General features: G+C 50.3%; 1 protein-coding gene across 4 annotated transcripts; it reads left to right on the forward strand.

The window, feature by feature from the left end:
- Positions 1–15: 15 nt before the first annotated feature.
- Positions 16–21,802, forward strand: VIPAS39 (VPS33B interacting protein, apical-basolateral polarity regulator, spe-39 homolog). 4 transcript variants are annotated; one of them, XM_039534781.1, is made up of 20 exons: positions 16–158; positions 700–792; positions 1,770–1,866; positions 4,300–4,443; positions 5,570–5,608; positions 6,147–6,211; positions 8,281–8,337; positions 10,820–10,912; positions 11,730–11,763; positions 12,310–12,412; positions 12,518–12,545; positions 12,827–12,900; positions 13,734–13,809; positions 15,231–15,365; positions 16,443–16,484; positions 17,312–17,401; positions 18,026–18,112; positions 18,886–18,975; positions 19,656–19,760; positions 20,872–21,802. In XM_039534781.1, the coding sequence occupies exons 1-20, from the start codon at positions 156–158 to the stop codon at positions 20,890–20,892; spliced, it is 1,476 nt and encodes a 491-aa protein (XP_039390715.1). In that variant the 5' UTR covers positions 16–155; the 3' UTR covers positions 20,893–21,802. The 4 variants fall into 4 exon arrangements, with proteins under 4 accessions (XP_039390715.1, XP_039390716.1, XP_039390719.1 ...); XM_039534782.1 differs by lacking the exon at positions 16–158 and adding an exon at positions 163–245; XM_039534785.1 differs by lacking the exon at positions 16–158 and adding an exon at positions 289–403.
- The last annotated feature ends 321 nt before the right edge of the window (positions 21,803–22,123 follow it).

The raw sequence follows: 22,123 nt of genomic DNA on the forward strand, positions 1-22,123 counted from the left end.
TCCGCCGCCGACGGGTAGCGGGATGTCAAAGTCAACCCCGTTTCTCGCGAGGCCTGTTGGGACTCGTAGTCCAAATCTCCGCGGACCGAGCCCCCCGCCGGGAACAAGGCAGAGGGCGGCGTGGATGAGACGGGAAGGCGGAAACTACATACCCCATGGTGCTTTGCGCGGAGCTAACAGCCCCCCCATCCCATCCCGGGGAGGAGGCGGGCACTGTCAGGGCAGTCGGGCTGGCCGGAGGGGCGGTGAGCGCCTGTGTCCTGGGGGCGGCCCCGAGCCCCTTCTCTCTGTGCCGGGCGGGGCTTGCCTGGCCCTGCCGCTCACAGTCACTGCGCAGCGGCTCGGGGCCCCGCTCCCCCGGCCTTGGAGGGCGAGACAGTCCGGCGGCCGAGCCGGGGCCCCGGTATCCGCCCTCTGGCGCAGCCGGTCCCCTTGTGTCAGTCGGGTTATTGACCTGCCGGGCCACGGGCTGATCTGATTCGCCACAGCCTCGCTTCCCACTGTTCCCTTCTCCTCCGGCCCCTGTGGGGCCACCCCTCTTTTCCTGGTCAGGCGCTGCAGTCCCCTGAAAGCCCTCAAGTGGGGTGACCCAAGGGCCCTCCCTTGTAGGGCCTAGGCCCCGAAGTGCTGGTTCTGATCCAGCCTGGGGAGATTTGCCTGTCGCTTAACACGTGTGTTTCTCTTTGGCTGCTTTTCCAGATGAACAGGATGAAAGTTGACGAGGAGGAGTATTGGCACAGCTCCAAGTGTAAAGCCTTCACATTTGATGATGACGATGATGAGCTCTCCCAGGTATAGTCTTCAGACTGCATGGATTGATAAAACCGTAGAGACTTGCCTCTTTCTTCCAAAAGATTGGAGAATGGAAAAATCCAGCTGTTTAAGGGCTCCCGTGCATACAGTTACCTCTCCCCGCTTGAAAAAAGCTGCACTAGATCCATGGGAAGGAGTAGGGAGTCTGAAGGGCATAAAATGTTGGTTCCTGCATTCTTCCTCAATTTCTCTATAAATCTTGGAGAATATGTGTAATGTTCCTGGGAGGGGAAATAAGTAGAAAACACCAAAAAAATACAGTATATTTTTCTTTTTAAAAATAATCAAGGGAGTTGTTGAACCTCAGTTCATTTTCTAGTAGATTTGTGTCTGTTGTTGTGAGAATAGAATTGTAGTAGATTTGGTCCCCTTCATGGCCATTTTAGCAAACTGGACCAGGGAAACTGAATTCCCTCTTGCCCTAGAGTCCCTGAGGATAAACAGAGGTCTTCAGAACTATCAAACAGGCACCTGTGCTTGGCACTAAATTAATTGAAAATTTCAGAATTAACCTTTTAATGAGCTCTACTCACTGACAGTCTTGCTGGGAAAATGAGAGAGAAGACAGAAATTTCTTGTTTTTTATCTTCTGATTATCTCTGTAGAGATCCTTAAGGTCTCTTGGCATCAGGCCTGTAGGGCAAATCTGAGACCTCATAATAAATTGAGGGTAAATGACCTTTCCAATGATCCCCACCTGCACTTCCTACTAGTTTGAGGTATTTATAACTGATCGCTCAGATGTTCATAGTCCTCAAATTCCATATACTGGGTGAAAAGGGGCTGATTGTTGGCCAATTGAAGTGTGGAACATCTTCCACTGGTCTTTCAGCTGTGTGGGGGCTGGGAAAGGCATGTGCAAAAGGTTTGTTTGGATTGGAGTGGGTTCAGGAAAGCCTCAGGCTATCTGAGTGGAATAGAGATGCTCTTCATGCTAACCTTGTGTTTGTCCATAGCTAAAGGAGTCCAAGCGGGCAGTGAACAGCCTTCGAGAGATTGTAGATGATGATGACGACCTTGAGAAATTCAGCTGGAGTGGAGAGCCAGTGGGCAGTAAGTGCAGGGGTATCTGAAAGTTGTGTTGGGGAGGGAAAGCTTATGAAAACATTCTTGTCTGGACTTGAGCTGTGCAGCTACTTTTCTTACTCCAGAGTCAGATCCCTTCCCCAGAAATGCTGGGATTTTAGAGTCTAATTCTCCCACTTACAATTTTATATGAAAGAATGGCATCTGCCTGTGCCCATTAGAAGGAGAATGAGATGAGGTCCCCAGATGTCTCCTTTGTACTCTTTCCATTTATAGAAGTGGAGGGAATTCCACTTCCTCTCTCTCAATATCCAGCACAGGCCAGCATAGGCTTTATCCATGCCCGGCATCCACCAAGTGTAGGTGAAGGAACCGCCAGAAGTATGACTGACAACCTATTACGCTCTCCCTCACTTGAAACCCATTTCTCCCAAAATCTTTTATGCAAGTTCCTGCAAGACTTTGTCAGAGATGCTACAAAGTTCAGCATGATGATTGATGGGCTGATGTGGTGTTTGAGGTACAAGTTTCAGTTGCAAGCAGCTGAATCAATCCATTTCAGGTGGACAGTTGGAGACTGAATGGGAGCTGGGTTAAGATCCTCTGACAGCTGCTGTCTACATTCTTTGGGGATCATGACTCTTGGATTATTATAGGGAATAGCAGAGATCAAAGTGCAGACAAAACTTGCTTCTTGGAGCAGTCTTGGGGATAATCCTACAGTTTTTTGACGTTGTCAGATTCCTTAATGCTGAGAGTCCCCTTCTTGGATAGTTAAGATCAGGCATGGCAAGACGGTCAATTGACTGATCAAATAATGTCAATTGACTATTATTTGACCATGGTCAAATTTCCACCAAAAATGCCCTGATGTGGGTGGCAACCGATCTTTTTGATTGCATCATGGTGCCATTCTTTCATTTCTTAGAATTTCATTAGATTGTGTTTTTTGTGTTAAAATAACTCCATTAAGTAACTTGTTTTTTGTAATTTGGCATAATTATCTATTTAAAGCTAAACCTGTTGGAGACCATAAAGTTTTACTGTTTTGTTACTGTTCTAATAAATTAGTGCTTTAAAATATTTGACCATTTTTTACATTATTTGGCAATATTGGGCCAATATTTGATTAGTTAATTGACCATTTTTTTACCACTAAAATGCGCAACCCTAGTTAATATTGATAATTTTAGTATAATCTGCTCCCTGTGCGCCCCCCTCCTCCACCAGAGCAACACATTTGTGGCACTGTGCAGACAATTGAAGTGTAATAATAAAGTGTAATAATTAAAAACTTCCCAAACCTACGATGCTAGGTGCTGTGGCATCTTAGATAAAGGGGGTTGGCAGAGATGGCCAGCAACATGCCTGGGAAAGAAGAGATTTAATTCTTCTGAGAACAGAAAAGGGATGGGGTGAGGCAGGGTTGTGGGGAAGCAAGGTCCATATACCCTAAAGGTCACCACAGTAACAGTTTAGTCTCTGCCAAGCTATGGGCAGGGGTGGGAGCTTTACAGGGTGGATGGTGTCGGAGCACAGTTTCCTGTTAAGAAGAAGCTTGGATATAGCCATGTCCTCAGGTTTGGACCAACCCAGTGAACTTCAATGCTGTGCATGGATCCCCCTACCTTATTCTTATTACCTGAGAGATCAAAGGGTTGCAGTGCTCCCACCACGCTGCAGCTAGTTCTTTTCACGGAGTCAGTGCTTCTCACCTTGCACCACAGCTGCTCTTCTTGCTTGTGTCTCCTGTTCACCTTCCCAGTCAGCCTCTTCACCCCACCACACACTATCACAGTCTGGCTCACTGTTCTTCTGCTGTGCCAGTTGTTCAAAAGCTTATGTTTGCGGTGGGACTAGGGTGCAGCTGTGTGGAGAGAGAGACTGCCTGCTGTGCTTAGACCAACAGGGAGCAAAGCTGAGCAAGTTATTGTCCCCATCTATGGTTTGTCACAATACCTGCCTGTCCTCTGCAGGCATCAAGGTTATCTCAATGCTGTAGTGCTTGGAAGGGAATGTCTTACATTTCTCCAGTCCAGAGAAACCAAAGGATCCAGTATCTAGTTTTGTATCTTCCATTGTAAGCTCTTTGGAGCAGAGAATGTGTCACACCTCATACAGCACCATTTAAATGTACTGTGTCATATAAGAGATCTTCTGAAATATTTATACAAGTTGTAGTCATACAACACCACTGAAGTGCAGCCATTTCTGAGGAGGAATGGGGCAGCTGCTTAAACTTTAGCACTACACAAGTTCAAGTTTAGGAAGCTATGTGCTGAGTACTGTATCCAGTTGATACAGGGAGTTAAATACGGAGGGAGAATGTGCAGAATGTTCCCAAACTAAAACTGATGAGGACACAAGAGGTAACAGGCTTCTTCCACTCTAGAATTTTTCATTAAGGTCTTTGGTTTTATGTCTTCTCGTTGAGTTACAAGGGTTGTTCTCTCTCCATAGGTATTTCCTGGTCCATTAAAGAGACCGCCTCCAGCAGCTCTAACGCTCCTGAAGGGAGAGACTCAGGCCTACAGAAGGGCTCTTCTTCCCATCCAGCTCTCCCCAAGCAAACCTCCTCTTACTCCATCAGCAGTTTCTTCAAAGGTAAAGTCCCCTACTTGCCTGGGGCAGATGGACCTTCCCACAAGAGCATAAGGAAGGATTCCAGTTTCTTTGTGCATATCCCAGACCAGGAAATGCCCCATCTCTGCCCAGCCACAGGCTGCATCAGCCACTTGACAGGTGTTAATGATCACATCTGACTTCATAAAGTGGGGAGAGCAGAAGTGACATAGTGGGGTCGGGGTGCGGGAAGCGGGGTCATGCATCATCTCTGGGGGATTGACTGAGGTCTCTTTCAGTATAAAGGGGCAGGCCATGTAGAGTATACCTTCCAGCATGCTATGCTCTGTGGAGTAACAAAGCTGCTTGGACCAAGGTGGAGCATGGGTGACTGCTGGAGACTACAGCTCCCAGCATGCCATCTGTGTAGATGAAAGCAGGCGATTTGGGACTGTGTTTGGCCCAGGTGGGCTGCGCTTGGTCCTCTCTGCCACAGAGGCAGCAGGCAAATACCCTTCCCCTGTAGCTGAGATGGCTTCTGCTGTTGCATGTGGGGACGGAGCTAGCGACTTCACGTCAGCATTGCCAGACATAGTCCAGCTGGCTGAGGGAGAGTCGTGTGGCTCAGTGCTGTTGTCTCTCCAGCCTGGAAACAAGCCCAATTCCAAAGCTGAATTTCCTCTGAACGTCCTCTCCTCATGTGGCGTGTTTTTTGATTGCCCCTGTTCTTATACATTAACTGATTTAGTGCTGGTGAAAGGTGCTGAAATCCTAGCACTGGAGACTGAAGACTTCTGTATAGTCCCAGTGTAGGTACAGATGCCAGTGCCGTATCCCTCCCTTCACAACACTGTACCCCCAGAGTGGCTCAGTGATCCTTAGTGGACCCCTCCAGGGGTGAGAAGGATTTCAAGCTGCATAACCCTCTCAGCCCTTGGCCCCTGTGGCAGCAAGGGGTCAGTTAGTGCCAGTTTTGTTGTGTGATATGGACAGATGTTCAGTAGGAAATGGCCTGAGACCTCCCCATTCGTTTCCCATAGGCTGGCCCTGTCTAATAGTTAGCCTGCGATGCCCACTTGGAATGCAGTTCTCTGTTCCTTTGGTGAGAGGTGCTGCCTGGGGAAAGCCAGATAAAAATCTCTCACTGTTGCCTGTTTGATTCTTTTAGGAAGAAACAAACTTGGGAGTTTTCAGTCCCTTTCAGATGGTAAGAGAGCAGTTTTTATTCCTTTCTGGGCAGGGTGGGGGAAGGGGCAGATAACACTTGACACTTATGTAGGGGATTTTAACCCCAAGTTCAAAGCCCTTTGGAAAGTTGGGTCTCACTATATCTTGCCCATGTTACAGATGAGGAAACTAGGGCACAGACTTGCCCGAAGTCCCCCAGCAAATCAGTAGAAGGGTCAGAAATAGACTAGTATCTCCTGACTCATTCCCATACTCTAATGGCTAAATATGCTGCCTCTTTGATAGACAGCAACCTGCCTGAATAGAGCCTCCTGTGGGTTGGAAGGGGCCTTTAGCCAGACTTTCTCACATTCTGGTTCGCTGCAGCTCTGTGCCCAGTCCCTGGACATATGGGCTCCTCTCAGTCCATGGGGTTGGCCCAGGTTTTGCTACTCAGTCTGTTCTTTTAACAAAGAAACCTGTGCTGGGGGGAAGCTTAGACCAGGGGAAATATGGGAAGGATGATGTGAATCAGGATCTCAGACACGCTATTCAGTGTGTTGCCTTCCCCTTCACAGCTCTCTCTGACACAGGAGTTAAAAGCTACGCTCCAGAGCTGCGCAGACCAAAGGCGGAATACAAGGTGGGTGGCTCACATTCACAATCCCAGGGTCAGAGCAATGGACTGCAAAGGTCACATGGGGTGAGTGACCAGTCCCTGTTTAGCTAGCAGAGGGCAGTGTAGGAACTGGGAGGGCAAAGGTGAGATGTACAATCCCAGTTCCAGCCTGCTGGAATCCCTTCAGCAGTAACTCAGGTAGAGCCTCAGACATCACATCTTTTTCCACTAACGGTGAACGTGTTGGTGGAGACACGGGAGTTCTCCCTCTTCTTACTGAGAAGTCCGGCAGAGATGGGCAGAAGGGAACACTTGTTAATGCTTTGCCTGAAAGCCTCTTCCTCACCTACAGTGCAGCCCCAGCATTGGCAATAGCTTCATTCCTGCTGTGAGACTGGAACTGACAGCCTGATAACTCCCAATCAAGAGTGGTACTCAGAGCCCCAGGACACCTCACTCAGGAATAACACCCTGCCCCCTGGTGGTGCTGTTCTCCTCCGGAATACGCTGTTTTTCTTTACACACACACTTCCTTAAGGGATGCAGCTGAGATAAACATTCTGTATGGAAACTGTCCTTTCCTTCTCTATCATTTCCTGCCCCCCCCCCCGAGATTATTAAGTAGGTTGTGGGAGGAATAATCTAGCATAATAAAGGGGGAAATAATAGCTATGGGATGAAACAACGGTAGGGAAAGTTTCTTCTGACTTCCAGGACCAACTTCCGGACAGTGATCTGGATCAGGCGGAGGAGCTGTCTCAGTGGAAACCCTGATGCTTGGGACATTTACCCTAGACTGTGCAAGGCCCTAGAGTTCCCAGAGCCTCTCATTCACACAGAGAAAGGCAGCAGCCCAATCCCCCCAAACTCCCTAGAACAGTACAGCAGGGCCCAGTCCTGCACTGGCATATTAGAGGGAGGGGTGGGGTGGAACCTAAAAGGCACTTCCTTCTCTGGCCTGTATGATTTGATGAGACGTCAGTGAATTTTAAAATCCCATGTACTTTTCCCCATGGCTGCCCATTGTTCACTCCCTGCCTGTCACTCAGGATGCGGCAGTGACACTTGCCTGGTCCCTTTCACCTCATTTGAGTCCCTTTCCTTTGCCTGTCCCCAGGCACTAACCTGAGGCTGTTGGCTTTGGGTTCCCTGTGCTGCTGGGGAAGGCTCACCTGAAGGAGCCTGTCTGAGGGTAGAATGGGAATGGGAAGATGTAACTGAATCCTTGCCCTGCCAATTCATGGTCTCTCCAATCAGTTGGGGGGAGCAGTTTGCCCCCATAAAACCAACACTTGGGGTTTAAGGTCCCTGGGGTGGGAATCCATTCTAAGACGCACCTCCCATGTGGATGCAGTGATAGTCTTTGTCCAAGGCAATAAATAGACACCCTGTTCTCCTTTCGGCCTCTGGCTCTAGCCAATTTGCCATAGGTGGGGCCTGAGCAAAAGTCATTGCCAATTGAGGCTCTATGGGAATGTGTCCTCATCCCCAAAACCACTCCAGCTGTTAGGTAGTTTCAGCAGAGAAGCTAAGGACTGAATAGGCCATGGAGATTGAACCCAGCTGTGGGCTTTTGAGGGAGCTCTATGAGGTTAGGGGTCAGGCATGTTAGGGTAGTGTGAGAGCAAGCTCTCCTGCACAGTACCTACTAGGTCGTAGCTATTGTGTGGATAAACAAGAGACCTCTGTCTCTGCAGGTGTGGTTGGCCCCTTTCACCAGCAGTAAAAGTTTGCACATAAATGGTAGCCTGGTGGCATTCTGGGCACTGAACTTCAGAGTCTCTTGGATTGCGCTTGCACCAGTGGTACCAGCCAGTAACCAGATCAATCTGTCTCCTCCCCGATAAAGGTTCCAGGAAAGTGACAAGACTCTGGAACCTCCTTACCCAGGCCAAATTCAGTCACATCGGAACTCTACTGCTCTTGTTCTTTGCAAAGCCTACTGGGAAACCCTTCTAGCTGCTGTGAACTGTGTGACAAGTTATTTCATCTGTCCCAGCTTTGAGTGGGAGGAGCTGCACAGCAAACTCTGGGATAGCTTGGCCCCACAGCATCTTGGGAAGTTGATAAGATGCTTGTGTCTTCTGTTGCAGGATTACAGCAGCGACTGGAGTCCCAAGGATACAGTCAGACGAATGCAGAGGGGCAAGGTAAAGACATTCCTTTTCCATCTGCTTGCAAGAGGGGAGCCTTGGTTGTGATGGGATCCCCGAGGTGCAGCCTGAGACCATGGGACCGCTGTGCCCCCTTAACTCTCCAGCCTGGGTTGTCTCTCTTTTTGCTAGTGACAAGCAGAAAACCCCTCCAGGCGCTATCATCACTGCATGTGCAGCCCTACACCCAGCTAGATTGCATGAATGTTCCCAGAGCCACTCATGAATCACACAGAGAAAGGCAGCAGCCTAGTCCCCCCAGGCTCTACAAAAGATAGATTTTAAGTGACAGGCAAAAAGTCAGTTAGTTACCAAAATAAAATAAAATACAAGCACATTGTCTAAACCAGGGGTAGACAACCTATAGCACGTGTGCCGAAGGCGGCACGTGAGCTGATTTTCAGTGGCACTCACACTGCCTAAGTCCTGGCCACCGGTCTGGGAGGCTCTGCGTTTTAACTTAATTTTAAATGAAGCTTCTTAAACATTTAAAAAACCTTATTTACTTTACATACAACAATAGTTTAGTTATATATTATAGACTTACAGAAAGAGACCTTCTAAAAACATTAAAATGTATTACTGGCACGCGAAACCTTAAATTAGAATGAATAAATGAAGACTCAGCACAGCACTTCTGAAAGGTTGACGACCCCTGGTCTAAACTCTCAATCCTATTAGACTGGGCAACATCTAGACTAAGCAGTTTTTCTCAGACCACTGTATATTGCAGGTCATAGTACACAGGTTTCACCCTTGAAACCTTGGCCAGTCTCCTCTATTGGAGTCTTCAGTCTTCTGAGTGTCCTTGTTGCTTGCAGCATAGGTGGGGGAAGGAGAAAAGGCCAAGCCTGGGGCCACTGTGTTCTGTTTTATACCCTTTGTCCATGTGCTTAGAGAACACAAGTCCAGGCATGTCTGGTGGGCATTACTGAGGCCTCGTCTACACTGGTGTGGGGTGAGCGGTGAGCCAATTGGTCTAAGTTATGCAATTTCAGCTACGAAAATAGCGTAGCTGAAGTCGATGTACTCAGAGCTACTTACTACTATGTCTTCACTGTGGTAGGTCGACTGCTGACGCTCCCCTGTTGACTCTGCGTACTCTTCTAACTCTGGTGGAGTACCGGAGTTGACGGGAGAGTGCTCGGTGGTCGATTTATCGCGTCTTCACTATATGCAATATCATAATTATATATAAATGAGGGATATGGGGGTTACAGGGCGAGGGGTTATGGGGTTACAGGGTGCTCCCCCGAGGTATACATATTTAGATATGGGGGTTACAGGGCAAGGGGTTATGGGGTTACAGGGCGCTCCCCCGAGGTATACATATTTAGATATGGGGGTTACAGGGCGAGGGGTTATGGGGTTACAGGGCGCTCCCCCGAGGTATACATATTTAGATATGGAGGTTACAGGGCGAGGGGCTATAGGGTTACAGGGCGCTCCCCCGAGGTATAGAGTGTCGCATTAGTGCTCTCAGACTGCCTCCTGCTTGCACCTCTGTATTGTGGGACTGGGCAGGGGAACTGGGTAGCTCTGTTAATTGGTGCATGGCCATAGTGGGCACAACTGTCCAAAGCTCTGTGCCCACCTATGGCTTTGCCAAGTGGAGGAGCAAAAGCAGAAGGGAAGCACTGAGATGCTCCTAGAGTCAGGAATAAGTGACAGGTGGCAATCATTGGGCCACTGCTAGAGCCTTTGTCTCTATTAGACCCTGGAGGCTTCTCCCATGGCATGAGGTCATCTGCAGTGCTGCTGACCCCTCTGGAGCTGGCGTTATGAAAAAGCACTCATGGGGTCAACTTTAGGGCTCTGGCTCTCTTCATAGTTGGTGGAAATCAGAGGTAGGGGGCAGGGAAAGTGGGAGTTGTCCTTGGTGCAGTGGAGTTGGGATCTTGGTCCCAGCTGCTCAGGGCTGGCAGTGAGCAGATGAGTCTTGTGGAGGAAAAGGTGGTGTGTGCAGAAGTAACCACCCAACTGCTGCTGCCCCTTCGCTAAGGTTGTAGCTATCCCTTCTTACTAGTTGGTGAAGGGCTTTGCTTCCATCTCCACTGAGGGAAATGGTAGCTTCAAGGCTAAGGAGTGGTGGAAGAGCAGCTCAGGGCTAAAGGGAGCCAAGGAAGAGGCAGAGTCATCCACTTCCAGTCTGCAGATCAGCTTCAGAGGATCCAAGAGACCAGGGCCCTTCTGCTCTGATGAGTTCTGGTGGTTTGCAGGTTGCAGGGTGTTTTGGGGAGAAGTGCATGCACCATGCTGCCCCCAGGCTGTATAGTTAAAGGGCCTGATCCTGCAAAACCCTTTCAGTGGGAGACCCGCTCACAGCCCTGGGCTCCGAAGGAATGAGAAATTTTCTGAAGAGGAGTGATTCATGTTGCTGAATCATTCAAGATTAGAGGGAGCGTTAGCTCCCTGTATCTTGGTTGGATTCCAGGCACTTGGCTGATGCAGTGTTTCCTTGACTCCAATGATGTCCCAGATCTGCTCACTGGAGAGGTTCCGTTCCCTGCGGGAGAAGCTGGAGCTCCTGGATGAAGCTGTTGCGGTGCATGATGGGAATGTCATTACAGCTGTGAGTCCTCCTCTGGCAGTATAGGGTTGGGTGGGTGGTGGCCAGGATGGTCCCATAAAGGGTTCATGTATCTGCACAGCCATTTAGCCCCTGAACGCTGCTGGTGCTTTGAATTAAAATCAGTGTGTTACCTAAAAGGGCCACGTCTGAGGTCTGGGAAACTACATGTTCTAAGCCTCTGGTTAAAAGTCATGTGCTTCTCTGGAACCTCTGGTTGGAATCCCAGCAATCAGCTCCTTCTCCACCTCCTGTGCCCGATGGATCAGGTTCCCTGTCACTGCCTGTGTGCAGGGCTTTGGGGTGAGATGTGGAAAGCTCAGGTCCCTGCACACTGCACTGAATATTCCAGGCAGCTGCTCATAAGGGGAGAGGTTTGTCCCGGGCTCTTGGCCTCCCAGAGCATTGTGCAGCAAATGAGCCACGTGCTGGGTGGTGTGATCCCTCCCACTCCAACGAGGTGGGTGAGGTGATCCCTGTATGTATGCTTCTAGGAAAGCTCTTTGGGGTCCTTCAGAAGGGACGTGAGGGAAATGCCCTAGCTGTAGAATTGAAGCATTGCTTATCTAAGCTATAGAAAAGCCAGCAGACCTTCTCTCCAAACCAGTGAGTGTCAGCTTGCAGGCTCCCCCAGGCCTGTGTTTGGCCTACGCAGTACAGAAGACACCAGCATTGCTCAATACAAAATACTGATCAAGCCTTGCATGAAGGCTGGAGCTGAGATGTCTGGGGCTGAGTGGGCCTCCGCTGGTGTCTCTGCCTGTCCAGATATTAGTGAGGGTTCATCTGCTCATCTGAGGGATGTCTCTTCTGCTTGCAGATTCTAATATTCTTGAAGAGGACGCTGAAGAAAGGTAAATGTGGCTGGGAGGTGGCTAGGGCCAGTGGTGTCTGTGCAGGATTGTGTTTCTCAATTAAGGGGAGTGTGGCCAGATTCTCTCATCTGCTGCAAGTTAAAGGGAGAGAAAGGCTGGAATCACTCTTTTTAGGTGCTGCTTAACTGAGCTAGGTGTCTCCTTGAGAGAGATGCACCTTGGATCCAGTGAGTGTAAAGGGATGGGATTTGTGCTGGCTGTGAAGACCCAGAGACACTGTATGAATACCTGGGACCCTGTTAGGAGAGGGCAGAGGTTGGGATGGGGATGAATGAAAATGAACCTGTGTGGGATATGAGCATGCACCACAGAGTACTTGGCCATTAAACAGGTGGAATTGGGTTCCTTTCCTAACCCCTGGTCACTAGAGGTTGGACTGTGCTCTGGAGAGGGGGGTTTGCAGAATCCTTTAATTTTCTTCCAGAAGCTAGCAGTGCCATCCATGCTGGAACAGCCCAGGCTGACCAGCTCACACTTTCTCATGGCTCCTCAGTGCTGACATCCTGCCTGTTTCTCCCCACCTAGAGATCCTGTTCCAAGAGCTGGAGGTGCGACAGGTGGCCTTGCGCCATCTAATCCATTTCCTCAAAGAGACAGGGGAGCAGAAGCTACTCCTGGACCTGCTCAGGTGAGGCTCCCCACCCGGCATCATGGCTGGGCTGAACGCACTGCCTGTGGTTGGACCCAGAGTGAAGGGTACTGAGCAGCGCTAATGCTTTGTTTCCCTTTGCAGATTCCTGGACAGGACCGAGGAGGTTGCTGTGAGTATTCCCAGTCGTGGCAGGTCCTTCTCCTGTGTAGCTTTTATGAGGTGAGGGAGACCCCTCAGAGAGGCTGCGATCAGACCCCTCGCACTTCCCCCTCCTCCTTCCAACAAAGGATGCTGTTGTGACAAGAGCCTGGGGACCGGGAATGGGTAGCCATTAGGCAGGTGTAGTCAGTGGGCAGGGCTTGAGTTCATGTTTTGTTGGAAGGTGACATTCCAGATCTCCTGAGCCCATTCCCTTTTGAACCACTCCTGTTTTCTTTCTGCCCCCTCCAGCTGTCCCAGTACCGGGAGCACTTGAGCATCCAGGATGCAGAGAAACGAAGAGAATTTCTTAAAGGCTGCATTAGGTGAGCAGGGAAGGTGGGGAACTGGTGGGGTGTGAGTGCCTCCTGGAGAGTGGAATAAGAAGTGCAGCCTGCTGGAACCAGTAGAGCAAGGGTAGTTTACTTTTTGCCAAGGTCCAGATTTCTTGATCAAGGTATAGTTAAGGACCAGACTCCAGAGAAAATAATAAAAACAAGGTATATAAAATTTTTTGGTTTGTTCAAAAGTGTCTAGTGGTCTGGATTTGGCCCTTGGTACACCTATTGACTACCCCTGCAGTAGAGTTTTGTGATGCACAGGATTAGAGGGACAGTGGTCTCTCTTTCATCACTGAGCGGGGGTTTGAGGAACAACACAGCGTGATTATGAACAGCCTGTGATGATCAGTACCCTGAAATATTTTCTGCTGATTGGAGGGCAGAGACTGTGGGGAGTTTCTGATCACTGACCCCATGGGTGGGGATGAGACCGGGGGTGCCAAGGTGAAATGTTAGTCTCGGGTGGGTATCACTAGCATTGTTCTGAGCTCCCTTCTCTCACCTACCGCTCCTTGAAATCCAGAAGATTTCCCCCTCTGATTGGGCTCTCTTCGTAGATGGCCTCCATCTGAGAGAGCAGGCAGTGATCTGGGAAGGTGAGAGCTTGAGAACTCACTGCCACTCCCAGAGCATTTGGGTGGGTGAGGCCAAAGAGGGTTGCCATTCTGACTCGCCATGAATATGGGGAGCAAGAACATGGGGGGTGCATCCCCCAGCACACTCTGGTAAGGTAAAGTAGGGAAGAGAGCCCCTCCAGGCCGTGTGTACTGGGAAGAGATGCTGATAATGACTGTCCTAATCTCATTGCTGCTGGCCAGGTTGCCGTTTTCATCTGAAGATGCTGTTCATGTTCAAGACCATTATACGCTCCTGGAGAGACAGATCATCATTGAGGTAAGGGCCTCTCTCCTTTGGCCATAGAGGTGTCTCAGAGCTCTCCATCTGCCTCTGGCTCGGACCGGCCTGTTCTAATGCCAAGGTTCCCCTTCTGGGAGGAATCAGAAGTTTCTAGATGCTGTAGCTGATTGGCTTGCGACCTCCTGGATCTAATTTGACTCCATATCCAAGCTTTGCTGATAGACAACTGCACCAAGCTATCGCACTGAGAGTCAGATATATTCATGTGCTGATGGTACATGCAGGGCATTTGCTTCAGAGCTGTGCAGCACATTAAGATGGTGTCACGCTGTCTGGAGTGGCTCACAACCATGAATCCCAGCCTCAGGGCAGACACCCCAAACTGGTTATATAACTAGATTTCACTCACCCAGCAATAAATGCAAACTCCTGCAGCACTGTAACAGTCTTACATGGAGTTAGACAGTCTCCTTGGACGCTCCAGTCTATCTTGCCACCCAGGCAAGCTGGATGAAATGATAAATGGTTCCTTACATCAAAGATCACAAAAGATTCAGGTTGCTCCGAGTCCCAAGAGACCAGTCACTGATGCCAGATCTCACACTAAAGGCAACGCTTGTAGCCAATCCTACAATAAATTAAGGATTTCTTAACTAGGAAAAAGAAGTGAGTTATTTACAGGTTAAAGCAGGCAACATATATGCACAAATGAGTTAGTCTGTGGTTCCAAAAGGTGACAGAGATATAGTAATCTGTCATCACTGAATGTCTTCTAGGGCTAACTCAGGTTGACCCTGGGGATCTCTGCTTTTTCCGAACTCCAGCCCTGTGAGAGTCCAAACAGCAGAGAGTATGAAGAATTTTCATGTCAGCTGTCTTTTATTTCCTCCTTCCAGAATTCAAGCTGATGGGATGAGCTTTCTTGCATGTAGCAACCTATGAGTGTAAGAGCACCATCAACCAGTCTTTGTATCGTGATGTTTTGCAGTGGCCCACTTCGTTTTGATAGTCCTTCTTGATGGGTGGGGGAAACAGTCCTCCTACCTGGGTTCACAAGTTCAGAGCAGACATTTTTACAGTTATAAAGCAAAACTTACATATTACCTTATAGCACGGGATTCAGACATTACGAACAAGATTAATGCATGCAGCAACTTACAATGATTTTATAGAGTCTAAATACTAAGCACATCCTTACAACTCTAACACCTATCTTGAGCAACGCTAACATACAGGTGAGCTGGTCTGGTTTCCACCTATGAATTTGTCAGTGCTCAGCTGACGCCTACAGCCTTGGTAAGAGCTGGCACCTGGTCTATCAATGTCACAGATGGTCCTGTTGAAATCAGGCCTGTCTCATGACAACTGGCCCAGACAACCCTCATCCTCTGAGAACTGGGTGAGCAAACTGTGGCTGGCCTGGTTTCCATGCAGTCTCTCTCATCCTACTTCTCTAGGCAAACGACCGGCATCTGGAAGCTGCTGGGCAGTCTGAGATATTTCGGAAATACCCACGAAAGGCCTCTATCCTCAACATGCCACTGGTGACCACACTATTCTACTCCTGCTTCTACCACTACACAGAGGGCGAGGTGGGTGCAACAGCAGGGTAGACAGGGCGCTGGAATTCAGTGCCAAAACCCTTGGTATGGGTCACTAAATAATGATAATGCCCAGCTCTTACCTTGCACTTCGCATCAGTAGATCTTAAAGCACTTTACAAGGGAGTTTAGTGTCACTACCCCTGTTTTACAGATGGAAAAATGAGGCATGGAGTGAGTCACTGCGCCTCTCCATGTCCCTCAGCAGATCAGTGGGCAGCCAGGACTAGAACTTGTATCTCTTGAGTCCCAGTCCAGTGCCACTCGGCCACCCTGCTCGGCTCATAAAGTTGGCACAGGTAAAGAAAGAGGATGACACCCACCCCCTGATCTCCAGAGAGAGTTCCCCTAACCTTCCAGAATGGTCCCCACACTTTATGGAATTCTGGCACTTCAGGGGGCCATAAGAAGTGTGAGGACAGCGTTAGAGAGGGGCATTCTGCCTGGTACGGCAGCCATCACAGAAGAACTGGCACCTCAGAGAAAGCAGCTACCTTGCATGGTTTCAGAGGCAGTTGCTGGATCCAGCGTCCAAGGGGTTAACTTGGCTTTTAACCTTTTCAGACCCAAATGTGGAACAGTGGTCTTTGAAGTGTGTGTGAGCACTCTAGACTAGAGGCATGGGAGATCCAGCCCAGATAGCAGAGGCTAATGCTAATGAACCTCCATTTCCCAATCTAGCATTAGCAGCCTTGGTAATGTATAGAGCCCTGGCAAGCAGGAGTTCTGGGTCTGGCAGGGTGGTCTACATTGCAGCTGGGAACAAGTCTCCCAACCTAGGTAGACAGACTTACTCTAGTTGAGCTCAAACTAGTCCACTAAAAATAGCAGTGTGGACATTCTGGCTTGGGTGGAAGTTCGGGCTCCGAAGCCCACTTGACCCCCTGGGCTTCAAAGCCTGAGCTGGAACATCCATGTTGTTGTTTTTAGTGCACTAGCTTGAGACTTACTAGCGTGAGTCTGCCTGCCTGGCTGGGAGACTCGTTCCCGTCTGCAGTGTAGACATACCAAAGGGGGCAGGGGCCCACGATCTGAAAAAGCTGAGTGTTACCCTCTCTCTCTCTTCAGGGGACATTCAGCAGCCCCACCAACCTGAAGAAAACCTTTAAGGTAGGGAGTGAAATCTGATTGGTGTCTCATTCTTGGTGGGAGGTGGGTTTCTGTGACAGCATCAATAAAAATGCAGGCAAGAGAGCTGGGGTGCCTGGGAAGAAGGAAATTGAGAGGCTGAATCCTGTCAGAAGTAGGGGTTGCTGGCTTGGCAGAGAAAGGGTTTCTCCCCAGATAGAAGGGGAGTGGGATTAGATACAGCTGTTAGATAAGGGGCGAGCTCTGTGGAGACCTTTGCTTTGGGCTGGGCTGGGCTGGAAGCCAGACCCTCCTGGGGGACAAGGGAGGAAGCTTGGTTTTGGGAACTTGGGATGTGAGGTGCTGCTGGGATCCCAGGTTACAGGAACCCTTGCCCCTGTATTTGAACCCCAAGCTCTGTGAGGCCTTTTCCCTTAACTGGGGTGAGCTCCCCTGACCCTTAGCTGGCTTTGGTGCTCGGCCTATGGGTGGCCCTGTCTTGCTTCTCATGGCTTGGAAGGGGAAAATGGGCCCTTCTCACTGCCAGTTCATTGCCAGCCTCACCCTGTTGCACCAGCCCTGATGGGAGCCTCCTCCGTGCCTTCCAGGACCATGGTGCTCTCCCTGGAGTCAGTGTGGAATGGGGTGGACCATGCTGGGGGCCTGAGCCATGTAACCCTGCCTCAGTAGCAGTTGCAGATCCTGTGTGTGACCCTGCATGTACTACTGTGCTACCGGGCTCAGGCTTCGATTGCACCATCCCTCCCCTCCCAGCAGCTGGCTTGGTGCCTGCTGAGTGGATGGTGCTGCCTGCTCCCTCACCCCAGTCTGTGCTCTCACCCTCAGCATTCAGTGTCTATGCCTTGCAGATCCCAGACAAACAGTATGTGCTGACAGCCCTGGCTGCCCGTGCCAAGCTGCGAGCCTGGCATGATGTGGATGCCCTGTTCACCACCAAGGTGAGTGGCAAAACCTTTCTGGGGCGTGGGTCCAAACACTTGCTGTTTCCTGGCTACGTCTATCTGTTTCCATCTGGTTAGAGGATGGTGAGCTGTCTGTCTCCTGAGCTGCTCTGGGCCTGAAGTGCCCTGCTCCAGCACTGTGACTTGTCTGGCCTGCTCTGGGGTCTATCTGGAGAGCCAGTGTGTGTTAGCTCTGGGCCTGGCCCATCCATGCTGTGGGGTCCAGATTGAGTTGCTCAGAGAGCAGGTTCCCCTATCTCAAGAAGCTGAGATGGGCTTAGTACAGCTTCTACCAGCTCAGCCAGAGAAGGCGGCTGCCTTTGAGGCTCAGCTGCATGGGATTCATATGCATTGTAAACCCAGTCTCCAGACATGGGACGCTGCTGACTGTGGAACTAGGGTCTGGCAGGAAAGAGCAGCTTCCTCAGCCAGAGGCAGATTACCACTGCCCTCTGGAGGCTATGGAGAGGGTAGAGAGGAGGAGGAGCAATCCAGCGGCTCCTCTGCCCCGCACCCAAATCTACTAACAGCCCTGTTCCCCAATTCCCCACGCTCTGGGAATCTTGCATTGGACATCCCTTTTGAAAAGATTAGTGCTGAGAGTTTGGGCTGTGGTTTCAGAACTGGCTGGGTTACACCAAGAAGAGAGCTCCCATTGGCTTCCATCGTGTGGTGGAGATCTTGCAGCGGAACAGCGCCCCCGTGCAGGTGAGCAAAGGAACTGCCCTGTCAGAACACACCATCCAATCTGCTGTCCTGCCACACTGGATCAGACCTTTGGGCCATTTGGTCTGCAATCCTGTTGCACTGACTCAGACCACTAGGTAACCTAGCTTGCTAACATGCCACCAGCATGGTCCCACACGTGAATTTGCTTACAGCCCAGAGAGGGGCATTGACCCCATGTGGTTGTTGCCTGGTTTCTATAGCTGGGGATGGTGAAGGACTTTCCCATGGGGAGTTCTTCTTTTTTTGTGCCAGCAGAGTCCCTTAGGGATATAGATGTTATGTACATGTGCCTGGAAGGAACATCGTAGGGGTGAGAACCCGAGGGAGGTAGATGCAGCTAAGGGAGATGGACAGCAGCAGGCTCTGAGGTGTCTGTGGGATCAGATCACGGATGGCAAAGCCCCTCTAAATGATCCAGGGCATCAAATGGATTGTTCCCTACGTTCCATTTCTAGATGCTTCATTTGGGCAAGGGTTCAACTGATCCCCTTGAGTTGGGGTAGTGTAGGAATTGCCCCCTGGGTTGGCAGGGCCCTTGAGCAGGGGCTGGGTTCACTACCCCTGGAGCCTCCTGAGCAGGCTCATCTGTGAGGCTGTCCCATCCACGCACTGTCCTCTGCTTGCGGAGCGGGCCGGATTGTGTGGTGACCTTCTGTAAGAGGCCAATTGGCTGGAGCAGGGGTGTTTTGGGGGAGAAGAAGAGTAACTATGAGGAAGTGAGCTCTGCTGATGCCTCCTGCCTTCTCATCCAGGTGCTGCAGGAGTACGTGCGCCTTGTGGAAGACGTTGAGACAAGGTTGAACCTTGCCATGAAATATAAGTGCCATGATGTTGTTATTGATGTGAGTCCCTGCTGTACAAGGGGGAAGGTCTACATCCTCCCTTTCCCCCCCGCCCCTCTCCCCCCCCCGACACACCTCACTGGGGGCAGGCTCTCCCATATCTCCCTTGCCTTGTTGTCATGTGCCCATCTCATTTACCTCTGGGTTTACTTTCCCTGTGTTTTAGTGTCAGCTGGTGCTCCCAGAACCAGCTAAAGCCAAGTGAGCCCTACTCACACTCCCTCTACCCCCACCTCCTGCAAATCTGCTGAGGCCTCACAATCCCAGCCTGCAGCACCCGCTGCTATTCCCACCTGAGCTCCTCTGGTGTAGAGGTGCAATTGTGCTGAATGGCACAATTCAGAGATGGTTGTCAGTTTGGGAGTGGCTTGAGGCTTGGAATTTGGTCTACAGCAGAAAAGTCAGTGCAGTAACTCCTTGAGCTTCTCCTTCCTGGAGGGGGCCTTTCCCAAAGTTTTTGAGGTGAAGGCCGGATCTTCCAGTGGGACATCGCTTAAGGTCTGTGATTTTTTCTCCCCCAGGACTGTGATGGATCCTGCTGCACAGCAATGAGTCTTTGGGGAAATCAGCATGTGGCCAAAGTTTTGGGGGGCTTGGAGGGTTATTCCTCAGCTGAACAGAGGGGTGCTGCCCAATAAAGGAGGTTGATTTCCTTAGCTCTGGTTTTGCTGTTTAACTAGACATACAGAGACCTGAAGGATCGACACCAGCTGATGGCATACAGGTGTAAGGTGGTGCGGGGCTCTGCAGAAGAGGACAAGATAGACAGCATCCTCAGCAACTTGGTAAAGAATGACTCCTCGCCCACATACACCCAGAGCTAGCCCTCTGGTGCTCTCTTCTGTAGACGCTAGTCGGAGACAGGAGTGGGTTTGTTTGGTGTGTGGCATTGGGGTTGCTGCTCTGTGTCCCCACATCCTCCCTGCTGGGAGGATGCTAGTCCAAGTGGAGGTTCCAGTTAGACACAGGAAAGGGGGATCTATGCAGAGTCTCCGGAGGAGAAGAGCTGGTGCTGGGAAAGGGAGAAATAGCAACTGCTCAGTGCTGAGTCCCCACACTGAAGAGTTGCGATAGCGTAAAGAGTCTTAAGGCATTGTGCCAGGACTAGTGTCACAGGTGTGAAAGACGGTCCCTGCCCCAGGGAGCTTACAGTCTTAGCATGTGACGAGCGATAACAAGTGGTGCTTGGCTCCTTTTTGGTGGTCCATTCTGGACACAACCTGCTAGGTGACCGCTCTCTGGGGCCTCTTGGGATCAAAGGGTTTTTACCTCTGGGTTTGGTGTTCTGTTTGACTTCTCCTATTAGGCCCAATTGTATTACAAGCTTATAGTGAGTCATAGTCTGACAGGAGACTGCAAGTCAGGAATGTCTGACTCAGCATCCTGGCTTGCTGCATGGCCTTGTCCCTTTCCTTCGTGCCTTGGCTTCTCCATCTGTACCATGCAAGTAATCCTGACCCACCTCCTAGGGGATTGTGAGGTTCCGTATGTTGTGGCGATGATCTTTAGCACTTGCCTTTATTGCTGCTTGTCTGCTCCTTACATTTGGCTCAGCGTGGGGCAGTGACACTAGCCTGGTCAGTTTGCACTTTCTGACTTCAGCTGGTTTTTGTTGCTGATCCCAGCTGCTAGCCCAGGGCTGCTGGATTTGGATTCCCCATGCTGCTGGGGAACGTCCAACTGTTTTCATTGACTTAAACCTCAAAGCTTTCCAGGCACATCAGTTTATAAACCCGCCCACCTTGTCATTTGCTGCAGCATCACCCGAGCGTGGGCTGAATTTCCTGACTGTGTTCTCCCTTCCAGTGGGGCAGATAAGCCCTGGGCATATTCCTGAGGGATCTGAGCTGCGATCAGCACTGATACTAGCCATGTCCTGTTGTGCTTCTCTTTCAGCAAATCCGATGGAAGAATTGAGGTGTCTACCCACCTCAGAAGCAGCCCAATTTGCCATTGCCATGCCAATGAGAGGGGAAACTATGGAGCCAGCCTCAGTGCCAATAGAGCAAGTTCCATTTCCAGCCTTGGTGGTTTGTCTGATATTGCCAGTCAGTGCCAGTGGCTCCTGGGACAGAGCAGCATCCAGGCTGACATAAGGCAAACCCAGCTATATGGACAAGACCCTGACGAACTGGAGTCAATGCTCTGTAATGGGCTAAGCCATGAGGCGGGCATGGCTTCAGTGTACAGTGGGAAGTAAAGTCTGGCAAAGCAGCAGCTACTTCAGATTTGTGCAGGATCAGGACTCATTCAGGTGAGAGGAACAAGACAGTTATCCAGAAAAGATCTCTTCTAAGGTTAGGGTGACCCGCTCCCTTGCCATACCAGCTGCTAAGACTGGGGCAATGATGGCCGTCTCAGAAGTGAAGATGCAGGAACTGCAGACTGGGCTGCGTTCTCCCTGCCTCTATGAGCGAGATGGGTAGGGAAAGACTTCTTGCCGCTTAAAACCCCAACCTTCCTGTTTCTCTGATTCAGAAAGGAAGCTTTCAGCCAAACTTCTGCAGATTGCATATCCCCACTACAAAGCCCTGCATCCCAAGACTTGCCCCTTCACCCAAAGGGAAGCTGGGAGTTCTGCCTGGAGCTCATCCACTCCCTCAGTGGGTTGGTTAGAGAATGAGTCGAAATTCCCTCCCAGCAAGTGCTGAAGATGCTGGCCCCACGGAGCCCCTTGGAACAATCTCTTTCTTCTCCCTGGCCTTTACATTGGGAAAGTTTTTGTTACACCCCATAGAAATGTGACTCTCCCCTGGGGTTCCCTGCCAGCTTTGTTGCGTCAAACCTCGCTTTCTGTTCCTTAAATAAAACTCTCTCTCTGCCTCTCCTTGTGGCTCCTGTTTACTTCCTTCCCTAGTGCTTTACTGTCACCCTGTGCCCTGATTATGAGGGGTTGCCTCATCTTTTGAGAAGTGGGCACGTGAGATGCACCTCAGAGTATCCCAGGGCCACAAGAAACGTGACTGGTGGGGCAATTTTGCCTTTAAGGAGAAGCTTATCCAGGGTGGCAACCTTGGCATCTCACATCCTTGATGTTCTCTGCAGGGGCATGTCTAACAGAGAGTGTTGCTGGGCAGCACACAGCCTTGCGAATGCCACACATAAATGGTGGTTATTTATCTGTTGGAGCCAACAGCGGTCACATGTC

The sequence above is a fragment of the Mauremys reevesii genome, linkage group 4, assembly GCF_016161935.1.
Source record: "Mauremys reevesii isolate NIE-2019 linkage group 4, ASM1616193v1, whole genome shotgun sequence".
Taxonomy (NCBI): Eukaryota; Metazoa; Chordata; order Testudines; family Geoemydidae; genus Mauremys; species Mauremys reevesii.